General features: G+C 39.4%; 1 protein-coding gene across 4 annotated transcripts in view; it reads left to right on the top strand.

The window, feature by feature from the left end:
• DSE (dermatan sulfate epimerase) overlaps nucleotides 1-13,071 on the top strand; it is a 71,056-nt gene that overhangs the window by 32,308 nt on the left and 25,677 nt on the right. For 3 of the 4 annotated variants that reach the window (XM_007190737.3, XM_057527838.1, XM_057527836.1), the window contains exon 2: nucleotides 181-649. In XM_007190737.3, coding sequence (XP_007190799.2) covers nucleotides 234-649 — 416 coding nt within the window. In that variant the 5' untranslated portion in view covers nucleotides 181-233. Of the gene's footprint in view, nucleotides 1-180; nucleotides 650-13,071 lie in introns of those variants that run through there. The other variant, XM_028168729.2, reaches the window with a different exon arrangement.

The following is a 13,071-nucleotide window of genomic DNA, read 5'->3' as shown; positions in this document are numbered from 1 at the left end:
TAATGACTTAATTAAATGATTAGTTTCTTCCTAGTTCAAATTTTTGCTGTATTTTTGAATAGTGTAAAAATTCATAAGCTTAATTTTCATAGTAAGCAAGGTCACTACCTACCACGTATTTCCTACTTCACTATGGTCCCCTGGTTGACATATCCTCCTCTTCTCTTTTCCGTCCTGTAGGATCTTTCGAAGATGGTTTGGCTGCCTTGGAGATTTGGAGATCTGATGCCACGATGAGGACTCACACACGGGGGGCTCCCAGTGTGTTTTTCATATATTTATTTTGCTTTGTGTCAGCCTACGTCACCGACGAGAACCCAGAAGTCATGATTCCCTTTATGAATGCCAACTACAACAGCCATCCAATGCTGTACTTCTCCAGGGCAGAGGTGGCCAAGCTCCAGCTCAGGGCTGCCAGCTCCCACGAGCACATTGCCGCCCGGCTCACTGAGGCCGTGCACACCATGCTGTCCAGCCCCTTGGAGTACCTCCCTCCCTGGGATCCCAAGGAGTACAGCGCCCGCTGGAATGAAATTTACGGCAACAACTTGGGGGCCTTGGCCATGTTCTGCGTGCTGTATCCTGAGAACATTGAAGCCCGAGATATGGCCAAAGACTACATGGAGAGGATGGCAGCTCAGCCTAGTTGGTAGATTTTTGTCTTTTTCTTCTTACTGTATTAAACTCTGCAATTTAAAAAAATGAATTCATAGTCAATGAAATCTCAGAGGCCAGATTTTCACATACTTGTGTGTGTGTGTGTGTGTGTGTGTGTGTGTGAGTCAAGGGGAAAGGATACTTGTGATTTGTGTTGTTAGTGGCTTACGAATGGTCCCTAGTTTCAAAAGACCTAGTAACTTCCATGTTTAAAGTTAGAAGACAAATATTTAGGTAGAACCTAACCAAAGAAAAAATAATTTGCTGCATTGAGTAAATAGTATCATCTTGATTGTTGAGATTTCTTTCCCCCTTGTTTAACAGCCTTGTATTACCATCATCAGGCCTTAGGTTCTGATTGACCCCCAAGTGGTTAAAACCTTTCGCCAGCAAGAGATTTCCGCCAATTAAGATTTCTTTGCATTTTAGGACAATTAGGAGCCAAAAGTAAGTGTGATAGGATTAACTGACAATTTATAAATAAGATCTTATCCAGTAACCAGCAAATTGCCCAAACCTGTAGGAAAACCAATGTTGTGGTATAATTGTGTGAGGAATTCTAATTATGTAATAATTTACTTTCAGAAGTTCAAGATTTGAGAACAAACTTCCTGTCTCTTCTTGATTAGCTTAAATTTATTTTATTTGTGTATAATTAATGTGTCTACCTGCTTCCAAAAGGTATGGGATGAATTAATTAAACTAGGGATTCTGCGGGTATTCTTATTTAAACTGTGTTTTAATACACATGGTCCAATTACACTAAAAAAAATTACAAACTGTATGAAATATCCTTTTAAAATTATGTAGGCTGATACTTGTCATAGGGTTGGAGAGAGCTCATTTCTAAATACTTAGAAAAATCAGTGATGCATTTAATGTTGTGAAGAGTTACATCTCAGATATCATAAGGGTGAATAATGGTAGCTTGCAAGCTTCCTGAATTCTGCCAGTATGGTAAGTAAATTTAATACTTCCTAAATTTCTGCCAATATGGTAAAGAATGTTGTTTGCTTATAGAATTTGAAGGAGTTTCTGGAATTTCTAAACGAAAAAGATTTTGGAAGAGTTGACATTAAATCCGTATCAGAGCTTATTTTTTTAAGGCTTGTTATGAGGTATGTATAATCATTTTGAAGCTTACAATATTTTAGGTTGGAAAGAACCTTTTTATTTGATTTGTTTCAAAGCTGAGCCGTGTATGCCATAGTTTCTGTTCTTGACTAACCTCATTCTACTCCTGACACCAAGAAAGAAAATAAAGATGTATGAAAATTGGATATTTGACTTATAAGTTTCTATTATCAAGTGTTATAATTACTCACTTGACATTGTACAGTTAGTTAAAAAGTGGCAACCATATTTACTTTAGGGAAGAAAACCTTTGTTGTCTATAAGGGTACTTTTAAAGTCCTTTTTGTTTTAGATAGATAAGTGAAATTTGACAGAATAAGATACGGATGAAAATGTTCCAGAGAGCCATCTGTTTCACTTCATGAAAGAGTAGCTGACTGTGAAGTACCACTTTTTAATGGAGATTTTTTTAGTACAAATACAATCGCATTAAGAGAATTCACAGGACCAGTGCAATTGTATTATGATGATATAAAACATTCAGGCATATAAATACCAACTTAAATGAATGCTGTCATTAGAGAGGATTAGACTCCTATGATGAGGAAAATAAATAAAAATGATCATTTTCATAGGTTCTACAAGTTCAGAATTACTGGTTGTGGAGTTGTGTAGGAATTTATTAGAGGACTAGTACTTTGTTCATGGCAGTATTGATAAAAATAGGTATACCTCTATGCCGTTATCCAGTAACCCAAAAGCCAGTCTGTGATTTAATAGAGCTGAACAGTTGACTTCTTTCCCTAGACCTCTTAGAAGATGAAGGTCAGAAATTGAGAATTTACCTTTACATCTGGTTTCTAGTTCCAGAAGTGATCCTAGCATAAAAGTTGAGCTACTGGAACATTTTTGTCTTGGCAAGTACTGTTACTAGGTTGTACTTTTAAATGATTTTATGGAAATTTTAACTTTTTAAGAGCAACCACACCCAACCCCTAGACCCTTACATTTTTATTAAATTGTAGTTGAATATAATCAATCACTTTCTGACCACTTAAAACACTGCTAAATGTTTTGGTAGTTCAACTGTTCCTATTTAAATCAACTAAATCATATGTCCCCACTGTGCCCAGAGAAGTGTATTGTGGTCGTTGTCATCGTCTTAGGACATAGTTCACCTATATTTGGTTTCAGAGGAAAATAAAAGACTGACTCTTATTTATAAAGATGCAGACCTACTAGACCTACTAGAGAATGGACTTGAGGATACGGGGAGGGGGAAGAGTAAACTGGGACAAAGTGAGAGAGTGGTATGGACATATATACACTACCAAACGTAAAATAGATAGCTAGTGGGAAGCAGCCGCATAGCACAGAGAGATCTGCTCGGTGCTTTGTGACCACCTAGAGGGGTGGGATAGGGAGGGTGGGAGAGAGGGAGGGAGATGCAAGAGGGAAGAGATATGGGGACATACATATATGTATAACTGATTCACTTTGTTATAAAGCAGAAACTGACACACTGTTGTAAAGCAATTATACTCCAATAAAGATGTTTTTAAAAAAAAATACTATGTATAAAATAAATAATCAGCAAGGATATATTGTACAGTGCAGTGAAATATAGCCATTATTTTGTAATTAAAAAAGAGATCAATAATTAATATTGATTAATTAATCAATTAATTTGATTAATTAATTAATTAATTTTAAAAGCTTCCTACAATGGCTTCACCAGACTTAATACATTTGTCATATTCCGTGAGGATCCTTTCTACGCCTTTGAAAACCAGTGACTAAATTGTGTCCACTCACTTATTCAATTAACAAACATTTATTGAGCATCTGTTGTATGTCATGTACCATGCTAGGTGCTGGGGATTCAGTGATGAAAAAAATAGCCCAGTAAGTTTAAAATTTGCACCTAGGGTAAGAGCTGCAAACATTGGGTATTTGAAACCTAAGCTAGGACTATATTCTCTGCTCAGAATTAAGTGTAAGGATCACTTAATAGTAGGGGTTCGTTAGTTTTTTGTTTTTCAATTAAGCAGAATTCAAGACTATCTGGATTTTTAAATTTATTTATTTATTTATTTATTTTTAAATTTAAAAAAAATTTTAAATAATTTTTATTGGAGTATCTTATTAGTTTTTATTCATGACTTAAAGATTTGAGGATTAAATGAGATAATGTAAAGTATTTAGCACAGTTCCTATCAAATAGTAAGCCTTCAATAAATAAGAATAATGAGAATAATGATAATTATTCTTACTGATATTTGCTTAGTACTTAGATCCTTTAGTTTATAATTTAGTGTATGTAGGCTGTAAGGAAATAGTATTTGTTTGGGATTTATTTGGCGATTTTACTTATCTTTGTCCAAATTGCTTTCAAAACTAGAGCATCTGTTTAACTCATAACATATTCCTTTGGCTTTATTCCATTAAAACTTTCAGCAATGCTCCCCTGGGCCCTTTTTTTGGCATATAAGAATCTGATGGTAACACCAATCATGACGGCTTAGGGGAAAGTAACAGTGATGTGTCTTTTGTCTGGTATTCAAAAGAAGTACATCTGAGATATACATGCATACAGATTTATTAATGTGATTCATTTCATTTGAGTATTTTGGGGTTTTTTTGGTTTTTTTTCTTTTAATTTTTATTGTAGTATAGTTATTTATAGTGTTGTGTTAGTTTCAGGTGTACAGCAAAGTGAATCAGTTGTACATATACCATTTGAGTAGTTTGGAAGTAAAGAGCTAAAAGGTCACACCTGTAGATTCACTTATTTAAGAGTCTAGGGCCATTGGAAAACTTAAGTGGAAAATATTATCTAATGATATACTGATCTTATGTGTTCATCTGATATAATGTACTACAAAGTGGAAAGGGAATCTCATAGATTGATAATGATGATGGTGGTGATTGAAAAATAACAACATGCAAAACTTTCTTCTTTTGACATTATAATTCTGTGTGTCAGCGAGTACCCAGATGATTGGGCACCACAGAAAGATGAGACATGTCTACATACTGTATCTGCTTTTGCGGAGATGCCCATATTCTCTCTCAGAAGCTCTCTCCTTTGTTCTTCTGCCTTCTGTTAATGTCATGCATTCTTCATAACATCCTTCATAACAGTAAAAGTAACAGAGTAATTTAATTGTTCTTAGTTCTAAAAATCAAATTTAAAAAGATATTATTTTAACCTGTATAAAAAATGGCAAATTATTTTCAGCATCACCAATAATGTCTCTGACCTTTGAATTAAGTCCCCTATAGATCTCATCTTCCTGATGAAAGCTAGGATTTGGGTTATAGTTGGCTCTGTGTTATATAAAAGCGTGATTAGAACTTAATCAGACAACTTCTTTAAGAAAGCTTAATGAGCTGAGGTCATAAATCTAGAGCTGGTAACAATAGAAAATGCATTTTATTACACTCAAAGTCAATTCATTTTTTTAATACAGTATCACCTAGTCACCAGAGCAAGTTCTGTATACGTCAGTTGGCACATGGGGGTATTCTCATTTATAAATAGTTGCTTTCTGCATTCAGTCCTTACGTAATTAAAAAGAGAACATTATTGGATTCCAAATAACTAAAAATTCTCCATCAGCTTTTTTTCTCCAAGAGCTTAAACTTTCAGGTGGGAAAATAATAAAAACAGTTCTTAGTCAAGATTGAAGAGATTTCCAAAAAGTCAAATTTTTGGAGTTTTTGGAGTCAGCAGACATTGCTCTACTTTCCTAAAATTTTCATACGTGTGTATATTTTTATTTATTTTTACTTTTTTCTACTATACCTTTTTCCCCAAAGATTAAGGAAACAAAAAACAATATTCAAATAAGAAATATCTGAGAAAGAAAGGAGGAAAGAAAAAGATAAGGGACATCAGCTAGACTAGCAATGAGACAGTTACTGAAATGCATCTTATGTCCCATGGGTGAGTGGGCCACAGGTGGGCCCTGAATTTTTTTAACAGCAAAGAAAGTAGGCTCAATTAGTTTTGAAGTATAGAGTGTCCATGGGATTAAAAGTAGATCAGCTTCTCTACAGAACTACTACTCTTGACCCAAGGATCAGAAAGAAATTTCTCCTGGAGTTTTCATGAGGAACCTGCACAATAGTTTCATGAACATCCTTCCATTGCATGTGTGATGAATTGCACAGTGCTGGCTTTTTTATGTTAGACTAGACTGAGGGCAGGACCGGGTCTGTTTTGCTCATGCATGTATCCCTCAGCACTTAACACAGTATCAGGTAGATTTCTGCCCAATGAATGAATGCTCTAGCATCCCTGGAGATGCTCCAAAGTGAAATTCACTAAAACCGGGGTGGAGGTAGAAGGGATGGACATACGGTTTAGCCGCAGGCCACTTTTTTTCCTAGTCTAGCTTAGTCCTTCAATAGAATTTTGAATATGCAGAAAAATGAAATGACCATGTATCTATCAGGTAGCCTCTTTATACACTGTGTATCTCAGCTGCGCTCATGATTGATGGGTTCTGTGAGCTTGGGTATTATACTGCTCTGCATGTTCTTACGGTGATCTTCTATATAGCTAAAAACAAACATAAAAAACTCACTCAAATGATTACTGGAAAACACTACACACCTGAATCACTTAAGAAAGATAAAGGTAAGTTGACCATATCTCACTTACTATGAAGAGATGAATGCATTGAACAGTGATTATAACAGAAAAGATTTGTTGTTCAACCTCTGTTGACAGCACATAGTTATCCAACGTGCATTTCTGAGCAGTGGGCTTTTCAAGGCTTTTGTCTAAACCTTGTAAAGCCTGGAGAAGGGGCCTAGCATAGCAGTCCTTGGAGGCAGAGGTGCACTTGCGTCTTGACTCTGCTATTTTATTAGGCTTTAGCAGGTTTTTTTTAACCTCGGTAAACCTCATTTTCTTTATCTTTAAAATGTGGATGATTCTTCCCATGCAAATATGTTGTTCCAAGGATTAAATGAGATAATGCATGTAAAGCTCTTAGCATTATGTTCCTGACACATAGTTTTACTAAAAAGTTTATTTTTATTACACAGAAATAGATATGACCATGTAGCTTTATTCTTTTTTTTTTTTTTTTTTTTTATTTTAATACTTTATTTATTTTATTTATTTATTTATGACTGTGTTGGGTCTCTTAGTTTTCGTGTGAGGGCTTTCTCTAGTTGCGGCAAGTGGGGGCCACTCTTCATCGCGGTGCGGGGGCCGCTCTTCATCGCGGTGCGCGGGCCTTTCACTATCGCGGCCCCTCCCGTTGCGGGGCACAGGCTCCAGACGCGCAGGCTCAGCAGTTGTGGCTCACGGGCCCAGTTGCTCCGTGGCATGTGGGATCTTCCCAGACCAGGGCTCGAACCAGTGTCCCCTGCATTGGCAGGCAGACTCTCAGCCACTGCGCCACCAGGGAAGCCCTACTCTTAAGTTTCTTGACACACAGGACTCCATTTTACCTACTTTCACCCTGGAGTTGTGTTTTTGAGAAGTACTCATTTTGCATCATTCTTTTCCCTTTCTTTATAGTATTTTTGCTTACTTATCATCAGAAAATAAATCACAGAGGAAAGAAATTACTTCACTCTTGCGTTGGTGCCAGTCAACTACAGGAATTCAGAACTGATGAGGGAAACAAAGAAAGTTGAACTTTTGGACAGAGAAGTAATTATAATTTTATTCGCAAACAGACCTTGTATTAATTCCCTTGCCTGTGGATTGCAAACTTCTGGAGAGTGACATGTGAGGGCCCATTTGCAAAATAAAACATTAAAAAAATAATAAAGTGAGGGGAAAAAAAGAGAAAGAAGAGCCCCTGGCAGATCGAAATGAACCAGTCAGTTTCTTTTATTTATTTATTTATTTATTTATTTATTTTTGGCTGTGTTGGGTCTTCGGTTCCTGCGAGGGCTTTCTCCAGTTGCGGCAAGCGGGGGCCACTCTTCATCGCGGTGCGCGGGCCTTTCTCTATCGCGGCCCCTCCCGTTGCGGGGCACAGGCTCCAGACGCGCAGGCTCAGCAATTGTGGCTCACGGGGCCCAGCTGCTCCGTGGCATGTGGGATCTTCCCAAACCAGGGCTCGAACCCGTGTCCCCTGCATTAGCAGGCAGGTTCTCAACCACTGCGCCACCAGGGAAGCCCAACCAATCAGTTTCATTCCTGTACGTTCCAAAATGAAGAGTGCGCCCATGTTTCTCAGCGCGGCGTGCTGGTCTCCAAATGCAGTTCCCTACAGCTGTTTCACAGGCTTCTTATTTCTCTAAATTGCATGTCAAGGCTGGGAATCAAAGTGGGGGAGGATGTAGCTGGGCCCCAACATGTGGGGCCACAGCACCGGGAGCAAAAAGATCAGGTTTTCCTCTCCTGGCTTTACAGTGGTGAAGACCGGGAGGCGTAGCCCGGAGCGCACCCGGAATCCATTGGATTCAAGGCAGCAAATCCAGTGGCCCCGTGAAACAAATGCAGGCTCTCCGAAAACCCAGCCCCCAATTCCCCTGGCTTTTTCTCCTTCATGCTTTCTCTTCCTTCTGCCCTTCCCCCTCCTCTTTCTGCCTCTTTTTCTCTCTGTTCCTTTCATTCTGTGATCTGAAGAAAGTTACTGCTTTTACCCCGCTGCAGATCCTTGGAAACAGAAGGCTAAAACTGATGACAGCAAGGCTTTTTATGATGTTCAGATTCTTCAATATTTACAGAAACACATGTGTTAGGAACCTGGCTGTTGGGAATTTCCTTCTTTCACGCCATTTAATAAGCAGGTTGTTGCCAGCATCGTTGCAGATGAAGACACTGGGCCAGGATTGGTGTCAGGAGACAGCAGGTGAGGAGTTGCTCAGGGAGAGGCCAGGTCAGGTGTGTGGGTTAGCTGAGCATCTTAGTGCAGGTTTTCATACACACCAAGCAAACTCCTCTCCATCTATTTCAAATTGAGTGAGGATAAAATAGTTTTAATAACGCTTCTTTCTAACAACAAATGTGAGACTTACTTATAACACCTCTAGACATACACAGCTGGAAAGAGATGCAACGTTAGTTTTCTTGTGGGATCTGTTTGTTGTTTGAGCCTAACATGCAGTACTGGTGCAACCCTCAGCTGTCTCCATGATGAGCAATGCTCTCTCCTATCCTGTTCCTCTAGTGTCACTTGTTGCCTTTTTAATAAAACATGCAGCGTGGGCTTGCAGAGTTGTCTGAGGGAGCTCTGCTTAAGGCCAGAGGCACCCTTATCCCCCTTCTGATGGGATTCTAAGCCTGTGCCCCTCACCCCATGTATACTGCAAAGATATGAATGTAGTAAGTTCCACACCGACTTTACAGTCTGGCTCTTACATATTACTCAGCCATAAAAAGGAACGAAATTGAGTCATTTGTTGATACGTGGATGGATCTAGAGACTGTCATACAGAGTGAAGTAAGTCAGAAAGAGAAAAACAAATATCGTATATTAATGCATGTATGTGGAACCTAGAAAAATGGTACAGATGAACCGGTTTGCAGGGCAGAAATTGAGACACAGATGTAGAGAACAAACGTATGGACACCAAGGGGGGAAAGCCGTGTGGGGGTGGGGATGGTGGTGTGATGAATTGGGCGATTGAGATTGACGTGTATACACTGATGTGTATAAAATTGATGACTAATAAGAACCTGCTGTATAAAAAAATAAATAAAATTCAGAAAGAAAAACAAACAACTTGCTAAGCATGTTGTTTAAATTTTGTGCCTTCCTTGCCCTGTATCTTGAGGGAAGATGTTAGTTAGCAAGTGCTGCATATATATCTGTATTCTATTCCAATAATGCTTTATAATTATTATTTTTTTTTTTAAAGGATTTTCTTATTTATTTATTTATTTATTTATTTATTTTTTTGGCTGTGTTGGGTCTTCGGTTCGTGCGAGGGCTTTCTCCAGTTGCGGCAAGCGGGGGCCACTCTTCATCGCGGTGCGGGGACCGCTCTTCATCGCGGTGCGCGGGCCTTTCTCTATCGCGGCCCCTCCCGTCGCGGGGCACAGGCTCCAGACGCGCAGGCTCAGCAATTGTGGCTCACGGGCCCAGCTGCTCCGTGGCATGTGGGATCTTCCCAGACCAGGGCTCAAACCCGTGTCCCCTGCATCAGCAGGCAGATTCTCAACCACTGCGCCACCAGGGAAGCCCTATAATTGTTTTTTAAAAGTTGCCTTTGTCTGTTAAGTGAGATACGTATTTAGTTCTAATACCACAAAAGACATAGGGCCTTGCTGACATTAAGTTCTTACTAATGCTATATAGAGAGATATATATAACTACTGGAGAATAGTAGTGACATGAGTATGTCCGTGGAGTCTCTTGTAAAGCTGCGTAGTTCTTTTTACCTTAGTTACCTTCAGAATGGCATTTTACTTCTTCATTTCCTTCTGCTGTATCCATCAAGAGAACATGTTTTAGCCACGTTTAACACAGTCTCTCTCATCCATCCTGCCTTTTTCTTTCCAGTGTCAACATGCTGCCTTAGGACAGCAGGAGGAACCATAGTCAGGGGCCAGACGATTGTGTTTCCCATATAAGCCTGTGTTTAGAAGCTTTGTGTGTGGATGGCTTGGAGGAGAGGAATCAGGAGGAGGGGAACTAGGTGGAAGCTTTTTTTAGTCTAGGGGGGAAATGAAGACCACAGTTAAGTCAGTGAGAGTGGGGAAAAGAAGGAATGAATCTGAGACATTTAGGGCAGGACTTCCTTGGTGGTCCAGTGGTTAAGATTCCATGCTTCCACTGCAGGGGCCATGGGTTTGATCCCTGGTCGGGGAACTAAGTTCCCGCATGGCGCACGGTGCGGCCAAAAAATTTAAAAAAAAAGAAAGAGAGAGATGTAGGACAGAGAATCTACAAAGAGATTGATTGGATATGGGACACTTTCTCAAAGTATGGTTCTTTCATCAGAATCATATAGGTATTCTTAAAAACACAGATTCCTGGGCCTGGCCCAGACTCAGTGAATCACGATCATTTGGAGTAGGCCAAAGAACAAGTCCCCCATGTGATCTGAGGCACGCTAAGAATTAAATAGTAAAGGGAAGGGTGTTATGAAGCATGGGACTTGGTTTTTGTCTAGGCATTGTGCTAGTATTGGGATATAAAAATTTGAGGGCAAGTTAATACATCTTGTTGTTGATCTATGGAAAATATGAACTAACAGACTATATTAATGCAGATGATAAAGGCTGTGATTGAGAAAGTATAGTGTGTAATGGGAAGACAGAGAGGTACTTCAGGATGCCCAACATTGGAGCGCTGGGAAGGCTTTCCTCCTGGGGCCTGAAGGACAAATAGGAATCAGCCCAGTGAAGGGGAAAGAGAGCATGTTTGATTGTTCCAAGTAGAAATAACTGAAGTTCAGAGGCCGTGACAGAAGGAAGCAGAATGCTTTTGAGGAACTGAAAATTTAATGTAGGGAGGAGACGGGCAAGCATTGAGGCTTTGAGTAGAGAGCCAGATGCCGCAAGGCCTTGTCCACCACGTGAAGGAGTTTGGACTTTTTCTTACAAGAACTATGAGGCCATTGAAGGGTTTTAACAGGGCAGCAACATGGTCAGATTTGTGTGTGTGTGTGTGTGTGTGTTTAACTTTTTCATTGTAAAATAAAAGTAGAACACCATATGAACAAACGTGTGGCTTAGTAAAGTATTTTAAAGCAAACGCCCTGGTAACCACAGCACAGCTCCAGAAATAGAATGTTGCCAGCCACCCTGGGAAGCCCCTCGTAAGCTTCGTCCCAATCACAGCTCCCTGTGTCCCTACAAAGACTACCCTGACTTCCAGGGTCATCGGTCACGTCCTTGTGTTTCTTTATAGTTCATTCAACTGTGCATCCCTAGGCACAAGTTTAGTCTTGCTCATTTTTTAAATGTTTTTTAAGTCTTTTTTACCTGCAGTTTCCCCTCCATCCCTTTATTTTTGTTACAACTTATCTGTGGAAGAATCTGGGCCCTTTGACCTGCTCAGCTTCCCACAGTCTGGATGTTGTTGATTGCAGGCTCAAGATGCAGCTCAGTGAGTTCCTCCACCCCTGGCATTTCCTAGGAACTGACAGCTGGGTGCTGAGGCTTGCTCCAGCTCAGTTTTGATCACTTTGACACAAGCATAGGTGGTGGCTGTTCTCTCATCAGGAGATGCAAAGTGGCTGCTGGTTTCTCCATGTGACAGATTTGTGTTTTAGGAAGAATCTCTGGTCATATGTGGAGAGTAGATTGCAGAGGTCAAACCAGGAAGACCAGTTAGGCCTTTTGTGTTTATCCAGATGACAGCCTGGAATAGGGGCTCTGAGAATGCAAAGAAATGATGGGTTCCAGAAAGGTTTAAGGATTAGCGTGTATTGGGTCGGCCAAAAAGTTTGTTCGGGTTTTTCCATAGGATCTTACGGAAAACACCCAAATGAACTTTTTGGCCGACCCAATATATGACTTGACAATGATATTTGAGGACAAGAAGGACTAAGAACTTTCTTTTATGGGATGCTGAGAGGCATGGGACCTTTCAATGAGGTTGCAACACTTGGAACTCTTGGAGAGTACTAGTAACGGGTTTGGTTTTGGATCAACTGAGTTTGAAGTGCCTGTGGACCCAAGAGGAGATGTTGAGTTCATGTCTCTCCAGCATTATTTTTAGCTACCTCCTGTTTGCTGGAAGTGTACTGTGACTTTAAAAAATGTCATCACCAGGAAAAATAAAATTTATCCAGTATAAAATATGCTTTCAAGTACAACAGACGTAGTTTCTGTGGATGATAGGAAAATGTATAAGGAAAGTTCAAAGAATGTCAGATTTAATTAAAGTAAGCTTATCACAATAAATAAATGAATAACAACAAGAAGAGTGAGAAGAAAAGGTAAAGTGCTAAAAGAGCCACTTGGGTGTCCTCAAATGACTTTCTGGATGTGAAGCCAAAATGAAACATCATGTAGGCATCACTCCAGGAGGAAAGTATCAGCTTGAGAGAATCGTGCTATTTCTTCTTAAGTTGAAAAAAAAAAAAAAAAGATTCTTGATGAGGTGTGGATGGCAATTTGAGTTTGTAACAATTTAATGTGCAATTTTTAGTTCATTTCTGTGATTCAATTACAGGGAATACACTATTCCAAGAAAAAAAATCTAAGGAAAGGGAGAGTTAAGAATAAATCCACACATATTGCTAAAATTTTATATTAACTTTAATATCTTTCTGCCCTAAACTTTGGGCCATAATTTTGAAAAACCATATGGAGCTTACTATTTTACCTTCTTTGGAGAACCTGTTGACATGGGAAAGATTTTACACTATTACTAAAGCCAGTTTGAATCTTTTACTCTTTGCTTTTCTATC

This window comes from Balaenoptera acutorostrata, chromosome 14 (assembly GCF_949987535.1).
Source record: "Balaenoptera acutorostrata chromosome 14, mBalAcu1.1, whole genome shotgun sequence".
Taxonomy (NCBI): Eukaryota; Metazoa; Chordata; class Mammalia; order Artiodactyla; family Balaenopteridae; genus Balaenoptera; species Balaenoptera acutorostrata.
This window is presented reverse-complemented; position numbering and strand designations above follow the sequence as displayed.